Source organism: Carassius carassius, chromosome 19 (assembly GCF_963082965.1).
Source record: "Carassius carassius chromosome 19, fCarCar2.1, whole genome shotgun sequence".
Taxonomy (NCBI): Eukaryota; Metazoa; Chordata; class Actinopteri; order Cypriniformes; family Cyprinidae; genus Carassius; species Carassius carassius.
The window spans coordinates 4,086,675-4,099,113 of NC_081773.1; the positions used below are offsets into that span (position 1 = coordinate 4,086,675).

General features: G+C 37.6%; 1 protein-coding gene across 2 annotated transcripts in view; it reads right to left on the reverse strand.

Annotated features, from left to right (window-relative positions):
• The window catches only part of LOC132094899 (FERM, ARHGEF and pleckstrin domain-containing protein 1-like), a 52,281-nt gene that overhangs the window by 9,001 nt on the left and 30,841 nt on the right, over positions 1-12,439 (reverse strand). For both annotated transcript variants that reach the window (XM_059499557.1, XM_059499556.1), the window contains exons 14-25: positions 9,085-9,215; positions 7,642-7,731; positions 6,316-6,449; positions 4,806-4,887; positions 4,471-4,708; positions 2,409-2,608; positions 1,908-1,997; positions 1,731-1,813; positions 1,446-1,555; positions 570-745; positions 375-482; positions 136-287 (exon numbers count right to left, since the gene is read on the reverse strand). In XM_059499557.1, coding sequence (XP_059355540.1) covers positions 136-287; positions 375-482; positions 570-745; positions 1,446-1,555; positions 1,731-1,813; positions 1,908-1,997; positions 2,409-2,608; positions 4,471-4,708; positions 4,806-4,887; positions 6,316-6,449; positions 7,642-7,731; positions 9,085-9,215 — 1,594 coding nt within the window. The remainder of the gene's footprint in view (positions 1-135; positions 288-374; positions 483-569; positions 746-1,445; positions 1,556-1,730; positions 1,814-1,907; positions 1,998-2,408; positions 2,609-4,470; positions 4,709-4,805; positions 4,888-6,315; positions 6,450-7,641; positions 7,732-9,084; positions 9,216-12,439) is intronic.

Consider the following 12,439-nt stretch of genomic DNA (forward strand, 5'->3'; position numbering starts at 1 on the left):
AGGAAAACAAAGACGTTTGGCTTTAAGAAACGGAGTATTTGAGAGTATTTTTTAGCTGATCCAAAGTATCTTTTTTCCAGTGTAGTTTGCAAGGTTTTACTATGTCTCATGGAAGAAAACGGAGTTTTACTGTACCTTTCGAAAAAGTATTCACTCTCGGTCCTGAAGTAGTAGATATGAGATTTGAAATGCAGTTTGAAGACGTGATCTTTATGGATGTTTTCCGACTCTCCGGCATGTGTAACTGAGTAACCCAACAATGGCAGACTGGCCAGAGGATACTCATCCTTACAGAGAGAAGTCAACAGAGAACATTAACACACATCCCAGACATTCACAGAGGATATGACAGTGTGTGTCGGCTAGCGTTTTACCTCGTGTGTTTTGTAGAAGAACAAGGTGAAGTTGGTGAAAACCACCCAGAGTTTCTGCCAGCCGTTGCTGTTTTTAAACTTTCTGAGCAGATTTCCTGAGAGCTGGTTCTGTCAGACACAGTCAAGATGACGACCAAACTGTGTTACAGCATTTACACACTCAAACACAGAGATGAGCGGGTGGAGGACTGGTACCTCTATGGCGATGCTGAAGTCCAGCATGGAGACACTGGTGTTGCGATGCCAGCACACATGGGCTGTCGTGTTCCCGCGGTTAAGAGTGTTTCCTGAATTGTTGCCATTTCGAGGCAAAGACATTCGAGATCCACAAAGATCATCCTCTGACTCCACTTCAGACGCCCCTGAGGATTCTGGGAAAACTTTCACTGTATCTTTTCATGTAATTGTGCTGATACATGCTACTAAATGCTCCCTCTCTGACTCTCCATAGACAACAACGCAACTGCAATGTTCCCAGGTTCAGAAACATAGCAAGGACATCACTAAAACAGTCCATTGGACATCAGTGGCTCAACTTCAGTTTTGCGATGCTACGAGAATACTTTTTGTGCGCAAAGAAAACAATAATAACTGAATTTATTTAACAATTTTTCTTCGCTAAGTTTTGGAGAGTACCCCAGAATGTAATCAGCGTTGTTTACATTCGAGAGGGAAAGTGTGCATATATGTCTTGACATGTCCAAAATGGCGGAAAACCTAACTTAGCGGACTCAGAGAAGAATTGATGAATAAAGGCGTTTTTTTTTGTTTGTTTGTTTTTTTGCGCACAAAACGTATTCTTGTAGCTTTGCAAAACTGAAGTTGAGCCACGAAAGTCACATGGACTTTTTTTTAGCAATGTCCTTACTGCGTTTCTGGATCTGGGAACAGATTTTATAATTTTACTCTATGAAAATAACTGGATCATGACAAATTGCCAAAAAGGAAAGTCATTTTAGATGTGGAGCGAAATATTATATTTTGATATAGATGTACTAAGAAAACAGACTAAACAGGGTCTATTTTAATGCTCTGGTAACTGTATTTTATAACTGATCATGTGTCACTTACTGACATCCTTGCAAGCAGACAGCAGGTCAGCGGTCGGTCCATTACACTCTTCAGCCATGTCAACCGCCATCTTCAAATCCTCCATCCATTTCTCCATTTCTGACTCTGAACTGCAACAGACAAGAGACCTGAATGTTTTTGAGCCATCCATCATATATGCACCTCTAACACTCTTGCACCCACTGAAAAATGTGCTGTGTGTAAACAGAGAATGCACTGTTGACTTGCTCTCTATTGCTGTACTTGCTGTCTAGCTGATGACACACAGATATTGAGAATAATTACCATGCGGCGACCACCAGTGACTGCTGCTGTACCATCAGTGTGAAGGAGTGCGGGACGCCCCACTCGTCCTCACTCTCCCGGATCTGAACACACACACACAAACACACACAGATTTCTCATGGGTGAATTCCCATGCTAATCAATAACATCTGCATAAAGGTTGATGAGTTTTCTTACTGTCATGCCGCGCAGAGGAAGTTGTCTGTGCACTGTAAACTGATTGGCTGATGTTATCGCTCGAGTGCTGTACAACAGAACGTCATTGAACTGGCTCCACATAAAGAAAGATAGAAAGAGTTCACGTGTGAAAATATGGAGATAGTTTAATATTAGGCCTTGAGTTAGTTATATAGCTTTTAGAATTTTCAGAATTACAAACATTCTTTAAAAGAAGATATTTTGAAGAATGTTGGTAACCAAACAGTTGCTGGTAGCCATTGACTTCCATAGTATAGAAAACAATATTATGGAAGTCAATGGCTACCGTCAATTGTTTGGTTACCAACATTCTTCAAAATATCTTATTTTGTGCTGAACAGAAGAAAGACACTCATACAGGTTTGGAACTACATGAGGGGGAGTACAGTAAATGATGACATGATTGTAATTCGATCTATCCTTTAAGAACAACAGGTCTCTCTATCATATGAAACATAGATATGTGTGCTGAAATCTCACCAGGAAGAACATGCGCTGTTGGAGGCCTTTCCCAGAGAGTTTGCTGAGGCAGCCCAGTCTGATGAGCTGACGTCCAGCCACGGCCAGATGCTCAACACCAATCAAATCCTTCTGAAGCTCCAGGAGTTTCTGATAGTTCTCAATCTGCTCCAGACCAGTATGAAGAGCAGCTTCCAATTCACACACATCATCCAAAGCAGCTACAACACACACAAAAAACACAGATATACATTACTATTAAAACGTCTGGGCTCAGCAAGATTTTTTTCAATATTATTGTTTTGAAAATAATAACTACTATAATAACTACAGTAGATTAACAAATGATCACAGACCCCTCTAAACATACTAGGTGCCAGGATGTCTGCGAACGACTCCAGACCCCATGGTTACCATGGTAACCATGACCAGATAACTTTTGCGACCGAAGAGTATGTGGAGAGGATCTTCCTCCTACTAAGTTCTCTCTGAAACATACTACTATGAAAAAAGGGACTCTTCTCTAATTAATTAATAGAAAAACCTTTCTTTGAATGAACACACAAATACTTCAGGTCATTGTGTGTGTTGTTACTGTTCTTGTATATTGTCTTTTTGTCTTGTATACTGTTTTATGCATACACCACTCGTTCATGTAATCTTACCATGTTTAGTATCTATTAATTAATCTGCTGATGATCTAAACGAGAGTGTATATTATATGTTTATAGCTATGCAAAATATTAGTCTTCTAAGAATCCTTACTAGTATGTAAACTTCTGATCCAGTTACATATGCAAATTACCAGGCTTTCTCATAACTCCCCAGTATTTCCAAACTCCCGCTTGAAATTTCAGCCTTTCTCATTGGATGGCAATTTAATTCTGCTACAGTTACTACTGGAAGCTCATATAAATAACTGTAATTAATCATAATTAATTGTCATTATTTATATACATTTCCCTTTTGAGCTTAATTTGCTACAGAAGCATTAAGAGCTCCAAAATGTATTGGTGCATTGGGTGCAGTGACTTTGATTTTCAAAAAACACAAAGGACCAACACCAGCAGATGACATGGCAACCCAAATCATCACAGACTGTGGAAACTTAACACTGGACTTCAAGCAACTTGGGCTATGAGCTTCTCCACCCTTCCTCCAGACTCTAGGACCTTGGTTTCCAAATGAAATACAAATCTTGCTCTCATCTGAAAAGAGGACTCTGGACCACTGGGCAACAGTGCAGTTCTTCTTCTCCTTAGCCCAGGTAAGACGCCTCTGACGTTGTCTGCGGTTCAGCAGTGGCTTAACAAGAGGAACATGACAACTGTAGCCAAATTCCTAGACACTTCTGTGTGTGGTGGCTCTTGATGCCTTGACCCCAGCTTCAGTTCATTCCTTGTGAAGTTCACTCAAATTCTTGAATCGATTTCGCTTGACAATCCTCATAAGGCTGCAGCTCTCTCGGTTGGTTGTGTATCTTTTTCTTCCACACTTTTTCCTTCCACTCAACTTTCTGTTAACATGCTTGGATACAGCACTCTGTGAACAGCCAGCTTATTGGCAATGCATTTTTGTGATTTACACTCCTTGTGAAGGGTGTCAATGATTGTCAGAGACCATTTTGAAGGCTCAGGAAACCTTTGCAGGTGTTTTGAGTTGATTAGTTGATTGGCATGTCACCATATTCTAATTGCTGAGAAAGTGAATTGGTGGGTTTTTGTTGAATGTGAGCCAAAATCATCACAATTAAAAAAACCAAAGACTTAAACTACTTCCGTCTGTGTGCACTGAATGTAATACCTCAATATGTGTCAAAAATATGAAGAAATACAGAAAGATTTGAGCTCCTCTTTATCTAAAAAGGGACTTCCTTTTTTTTTTTTTTTTTTTTTTTTTTTTACAGATCTTTAATTTATATAATTTAGCCATAAAATACAACTTTTGCCAATTTTAAAATAAATACCTTTATGAAACATTTTTTTTTTCTTTTGAGGACATCCCCAAAATCAAGGTGTTTTCAGATATAGCTGTCTTCAGGGAACATTAAAACATTAGCACAGACACAGTTACAAACACGCACCTCTGGAGTCGCTGTAGTCGTTGTGTGTCGGCGGGTAGTGTTTGCAGAGTCTGTCTAGTATCTGTCTGTAGTGCAGCAGGCGATGGAGGGGACTCAGCAGAAAGACGTTTAGAGGAATGTAACACACCTTCTGCAGCTCAAACTCAAGGCACACACACTTCAGCCTGCGGGACGCGACACATGCTCTCTGCAGAGCAAACACACACTCTGAGATCATCTGCAGCTGAGCTGAGAGAGCCTGAAGAATCAAAAACACACAGTACTGTCAATAACATGACCGAAAACAAACCATCTACCACACACACACACACACACACACACACACACAGAATCACCTTCAGCTCATGTGCGCTCTTCAGCAACAGGTCTCCTATACGCTGCATTTCGGCTTTAACCTCCGTATTGCATGGGCCTTCCCTGAAACACATTGCAAATACATTCACAATATTGTTTTGAGTTCACCAGAAGAAAGAAAGTCAGGTTTGGAATTGCATTAAGGCGAGTAAATGATGACAGAATTAATATTTTTGGGCGATGAACTACACCTTCAACGTCATGTACACACTTTAATCATTAGTGACTGAGTAATGGTGTGGTTTGACCAGCAGGTGGATTTTGAACATAATAGACTCCAGACTAGTGATGCTTTCTGAGTAGAGCTGAAAGGCTGCGCACTGATTTGCATAATTAATTACATTATTCACTAAAGCAGTTTCTCAGATCTGGTAGCTTGTTGAGCTCTGTTTGATTAGAGTTGGTGTTTGAGTCTACAGGACAGACAGTGAACGTCTGAGGAGAAAAGGAGATATAGCACATATCATTTTTGGGAACACTTTATTTTACAGTGTCCTTGTTACACCTTACTTTGTGAATTTGTGCTCTGCATTTAACCCATCCAAAGTGCGCACACAGACACACGCACGCACGCACGCACAGCAGTGGGCAGCCATGTATGCTGCTGCACCCGGGGAGCAGTTGGGGGTTCAGTGCCTTGCTCAAGTGCACCTAAGTTTTGGTATTGCCGGCCCGAGATTCGAACCCACAACCTTAGGAGTAAAACTCTCTAACCACTAGGCCACGACTTCCCTTCCCAAAATATGTCTTCAACTTATTTTATTTCAGCTAGTTGACAAGGCAACATTTCTAATTTTTGTTTAGTTTAAGCACAACTAATATATACAATTAATGAAAGAAAAAAAAAACACAACAAAATTAAAAAACTTTAAAATTAAAGTGAAAGCCAAAATTATTCAAACTATTAAATTAAATATATAATAGCATATCAATAATGCTAAAATAATAATGATCTATTATGATCTTAAATATTATTATTCTTTTTTATTATTATTATTATCTAAGAAAATAAAACAAAGTATAGGGTATAATATACTTATATGTATAAGATTAACAGTGTTTACAGTGTCTTTAAATGTGCCATCAGTCGGTCGAAAGGGTCCCTACCATAGATCTAGATTCATTTATTACTGTTCAGAAATCAGTTTGTTTTTCTTCCTCTGTGAAACTGAATTGTCACAAACTGGACTTACTTGGCTAAAAGGGCAATATTAGCCAAAAATAATAATAATAATTGCACAGATGAACTTCCACCAGAAAAAAGTAAACCATCCAGGAATCTTAATCTTACTGTTTTCAACCTTATTACGATTTGGGACACTTTTCTAATTGCAATTGCAACTATTTACAACATATATTATACAGATTGAGGTGCAGGATAAGATTCACCCTTCATACTCATGAACACGTGTGTGTGTGTGTGTGTGTGTGTGTGTGTGTGTGTGTGTGTGTGTGTGTGTGTGTGTGTGTGTGTGTGTGTGTGTTACTCACCACAGTGACAGTCTCTCCTCGAGCTCCTGGAGGAAGTGTGTGTGGAGTGAATGTAGCGGCTCATAGGTGGAAGTCAACAGTGTCTTCAGAGCGTCAGGAACACAATCCTCTTTATCCAACACTGCCTGAAATGACTAACACACACACACACACACACACATATTAATATTATTACACAACCTATATCTGCTTGTAAATGAATCATTTTGTAGATTATAGCTCTGCTGTTTCTATGTGCATTGAGTAACTATTCCGATTATGACAATTTGAATAAGTATGAAGTTTGTTCAGTGTAGTTAATGATATAGTTTGTGTATATATACCACCTTTCAAATGTTTGTGGTCAGTAAGATTTATATAAAAAATAAAAAAAACATTATAATACTTTTAATGCCAGGATGCACTGAACTGATCAAAAGTGACATTACTAAAAATTTTGGATTTCAAATAAATGCCTTTCTGTAACATGACGCATATGTTATGTTATGAAATACTGTAATATGAAGTAGCATAACTGTTTTCAACACTGATAATAACAATATACGCTTCTTGAGGAGCAAATCATATTTTTCTGAAGGATCATGTGACTGAAGACTGGAGTATTTCAGCTTTGCATCAACAGGAATAAATGACATTTTACACTACAATTAAATAATAAAATAAAAAACAGCTATTTTAAAGTGTAAATCTACTTTACAATATTACTGTTTTACTGTATTTTTGATCAAATACATGCAACCTTGGTGAGCAGAAGAGACTTCTTTAAAAAAATATATATTAAAAAACTCTTACCGACACCAGACTTTGAAAAAAGTGTGCAGTATATGATTCTAGACACAATATTAACTTACACAAATCTAATAAAACTCACTGATAATATGAATTAAATGTATAATAAATGAGCGTAACATGAGATCAGAGACTTCTCTAAATGTTGTACTTGTCATTGGACTGAGTGTGTGCTTTATGTTAGGTGTGTAGCTGATAAAGTAAGCAAAACCCCTGTGCTGATATACTACTGTGTTAAACTATGAGTCCTATAAAAGCCACATTGCCCTCAGGTCTGTAAACATAGCCCAATGTCTCTACTCTCTCTCTCACACACACCCACAGACACACACACACACACACACACACACACACACACACACACATCTCTAAATCTGAACCACAGTCTCTGATGACTGCACTTTGTGTTTTGTGGGCTGAAACAGGAAACCCGATCTCTATAGTTGAATAGAAACCCGGCCACTGTGGCTAGACAGGAATGTGTGTGTGTGTGTGTGTGTGTGTGGAGATCTGAATAAGAGTCTGTCCATCATTTACCACTGTGATCAGCTCCAGGTCCTTCAGGTATGTCCTCTCAGTGCACAGCAACTCTTTAGCAATGCAGTATGCATTATCAGCGGGACAGTTCTGCACAAACACACACAATACAACACAAGTCATCAGCACAATATGACACTTCATGTTGACATTAACTCTTTCCCTGCCAAACACCGAATTTTCTGGGTTTCCACGTTTTCGCTGTTATACACTAGGGGGTGCTATTACGCATCTACCGAATGAGTAAGGTGCAGATCAAAAACACAGACCATGTAGACACAGAAACGAGCGATTTCATATACAAGCATATGCATATGAAAAATAATGCCATCATCAAAACTAACTGCATATAAATGTAAACTGCCTAATTTTACAGAGTAAAAAAAAGGCCTGTGCAAGCTTTGGGAGTACTGAGGGAAGCCATCTACTGCATCTTTGCTTTGATAATATTAATGAATATGATCCAGATGTATTTGATAAAAATGCGTTTTCTCAATTTAGCTTTTTAATGAAACCAACTTACATTCAAGTGTTGATAAAAAAACAATGCTTGAAGCTAGAATAAAACTGATATACTGATATATATATACATTGGGGGCCAGCTTTAAAAAAAAAAAAAAGTTAAACGCTTATACTGCAGTTGAGTAATAGAAATGGTTTATTATACATATAAACACAATAAAGCAACACTAACATTAATTTTAAATGTAATGTAAATGCATGTATGCTAATGTAATTTTAATATACTTTAAAATGTAATTTATTCCTTTGTTCCAAAGCTGTATTTTCAGCCTTCTTCAGTGTCACATAATCCTTCAGAAATCAATGTAAAATGCTGATTTGCACCTCAAGAAACAATTCTGATTCTCGACATTGGGCTGCTATGGTACCATGCATCAATTCTTAATGCTTTTGAGATCTATTTTTAATTATTGTAATTATTACCTCTTCATCGGTCGACATTTTATTCCATAACGTTACAGTTTTGATGCCGTTTCATGTCAGATGATTGTGTTAGATTACATGTGTAAGTATCTGTTGTTTCTTTTTCTTCTTCACTTGTGTTTTTTTGGAAATTCTGTGCAGAAGATGTGTACTAGTGTCCTCTACCGTATAATAATGAAAACACAGATTCTAGGAGTATATATCAAATATATTTAGAATTTTTGTAAGTATAATCAAGTATACTTAAATGTAATTTTAAGTATATTTCTGAGGAGTACAAAAAGCCCATTTCTGAGAAGTACATAAAAAGTAAACTAAAAGCATACTTTCCTAACCACATCAACTCTGGGGACCCACCGGTGGGTCCAATATTGCATATGCCTAATTCTCAAAAAATCAAAATAACAGCTGAAGTGGTTAAAAGAAGTATACCAATAGCACACTTGAATAAACTTCTTTTTCGTAAGGGATGGCAGTCCAGTCAACCGCAGATCTCACCTTCCTCCTGTTGTCCTCCTCATCATCAGTGCGTATGGCACCAGTGTCATTCAGCGTGGGTGAGATGAGAGGAGACGGCGTCGCTCCTCTACAGTCATCAGCGTGACCATTTACTAAAGCACACGTCACCTCTGAGAACGACAGACAGGCACAGATGAAGATCATTAGCACAGGTCTGAGGCAGATTGCCTTTATATTTATCATGTCGATATGTGATGTGTGCATTCAGACTTCACTTTCATCTATTTTAGCATGCAAAACTGCCACAAAAAGTACAAAAATACCACGGTACTGCCATGTTTCTTTTGAATATTAACCTATTAATGCTATTTTTGGAAGCACCATGTCAATACCACATTACAGTGATCATACTGTACAACATCGAGATATTTATCAAAGTTGCTGTACCAGGGTATTGCCATTGTACTTTTGGCATGGCAGTAACAGTTTTTGTGTCTAAATTGTTAAAATAAATAAATAAACAAGCACATAAATAAATGATAAAAACTAAATATGCATGCCTATATTCATTGTTCCTCTTGTCTAGTGCATTTCCCACAAATCTCTACTCCTACCGGAGGTTTTTCTCAGTACTTGCCCAAATCCACCTCGTGTGTTTCCTTTGAGTAGTTCAGTCATGAAGTTATGTAAGTAATGAAGCTGGTGTGAGTGCACCCAGACACAGACAACAACACAAAGCAACCTTAATGACATTCAGTATACACTACCAGTCAAAGCTGTGAACACGTTTCTCATGATCCTAAAGCTTTTAAACGATACGTTGGAAATAGAAAAGTCGGGCCGTCGTGTGAAAATGGAAGCACACTTCAGCATGATTTTAAAAAGAGTAAAGAGACTTAATCATATAAATGAATTCAATGCACACAGACTGAAGTAGTTTAAGTCTCTGGTTCTTTTGATTGTGATGATTTTGGCTCACATTTAACAAAAACCCACCAAATCACAATCTCAACAAATTAGAATACTTCATAAAACCAATAAAAAGCCCAGGTTTCTTTGACAGTGGCCTTCAGCTCATCTGCATTGTTTGGTCTCTTGTTTCTCATCTTCCTCTTGACAATATCTCATAGATTCTGTCTGGGGTTCAGGTCTGGTGAGTTTGCTGGCCACTCAAGCACACCAACACCATGGTCATTTAACCAACTTTTGGTGCTTTTGTCAGTGTGGGCAGGTGCCGAGTCCTGCTGGAAAATGAAATCAGCATCTTCAAAAAACTGATCAGCTGAAAGAGGTATGAAGTCCTCCAAGATTTCCTTGTAAACAGGTGCAGTGACTTTGGTTTTCAAAAAACACAGAGGACCAACACCAGCTGATGACATTGCAACCCAAATCATCACAGACTGTGGAAACTTAACACTGGACTTCAAGCAACTTGGGCTATGAGCTTCTCCACCCTTCCTCTAGACTCTATGACCTTGGTTTCCAAATGAAATACAAAACTTGCTCTCATCTGAAAAGAGGACTTTGGACCACTGGGCAACAGTGCAGTTCTTCTTCTCCTTAGCCCAGGTAAGGCGCCTCTGACGTTGTCTGCGGTTCAGGAGTGGTTTAACAAGAGGAAAACGACAACTGTAGCCAAAATCCTAGACACTTCTGTGAGTGGTGGCTCTTGATGCCTTGACCCCAGCTTCAGTTCATTCCTTGTGAAGTTCACTCAAATTCTTGAATCGATTTCGCTTGACAATCCTCATAAGGCTGCGGTTCTCTCGGTTGGTTGTGTATCTTTTTCTTCCACACTTTTTCCTTCCACTCAACTTTCTGTTAACATGCTTGGATACAGCACTCTGTGAACAGCCAGCTTATTGGCAATGCATTTTTGTGATTTACACTCCTTGTGAAGGGTGTCAATGATTGTCAGAGACCATTTTGAAGGTTCAGGAAACCTTTGCAGGTGTTTTGAGTTGATTAGTTGATTGGCATGTCACCATATTCTAATTGCTGAGAAAGTGAATTGGTGGGTTTTTGTTGAATGTGAGCCAAAATCATCACAATTAAAAAAACCAAAGACTTAAACTACTTCAGTCTGTGTGCATTGAATTTATTTAATACATGAGTTTCACAATTTGAGTTTAATTACTGAAATAAATTAACTTTTCCATGACATTCTAATTTATTAAGAAGCACCTGTATGCGAACTCACTGCAATGTTTTCAGAAACATTTAACTATGATTAAAAGAAAAGTTATCGTAGTTTAAACTTATATAATTCAAATAGATAAACTTCACTTAAGTACATCTTTATATGTAATTTCATAATTACTTCAGTTCTATTGTCTTTGAAATATGGTTAAAGTGAATACCGACAAGCATTTATAGTCAACTTAAATATACTTATGTTATTTCTATTTCTAACTTGCATGTTATGTAATTAAAAATATTTGTGATGATAAAGTTGCAATTCAGTTAAAAAAATTTAAAATATATTAACTTTAAATGTGATATAAATTCAAATTATAATCAAGTGTTTCACATGTGCTTTAGTATGTTAGTCAACACATCAAATTAAGAATACTTCATTAAAATATTTAAACATGATTTAAAATGAAACTTGACTGTTTTATTGTCAAGTGAAACTTAATTTATTTTGACATTCTGTACTTTTAAAAAGTATACTTAATTGTGAGTAAATTAAGCAGAAGAGCCATCTGCAAGTCCATTTTTTTGCACATTCAATACAATTAAGTACAGAAAGTAAAGGAAAAGCATCAACAAGTCGTCGGCAGTTTATACAGTTTAAAGTTAGTTAGTTGAGTGATAGCTGGATAAGAAGCTCAAACCTGAAAAAGTGGAAAACTGTAATAAGGGACGTGTCCAATCTTGTAAATGCTAGTGTATTTACAGCACAAACTCCTCCATGTACACACAAACATGTACAAACAATATAAGCAATGCACAAAACGCCATACAGACATTCATACAACATGAAGTAATGCATGTATACTGCACTTTATATACATACATGTGTGGACAGATAGCGAGACATGCGCTGTGCAGCCATAGACAGCGGAGAGGAGGTGGGGGTGAGAGGGAAGGAATGGATCATGAAAAATATAAGAATTATAAGCTTTAAAAAACAATTCCTGAGTCTTCAAAGGCCAACTGTAACTTTATTGACACTAGTGCACAAAATACATTGTTAAAAAGTCTATGTGGTTCATAAAGAGCAGCAGAACCAAAAGTCATTGAGAAGGAACAGGCAGTGAACATCAGAACAGAGATCAAGCTTGAACAGTGCTGAATGGGAGAGACAGAGGAAGAGAGGGAACCACTATGTTCAGAATAGCAACTACCATACTACTGTACTTGCTGTGCAGTCTATGTAGTTTATAGGTTA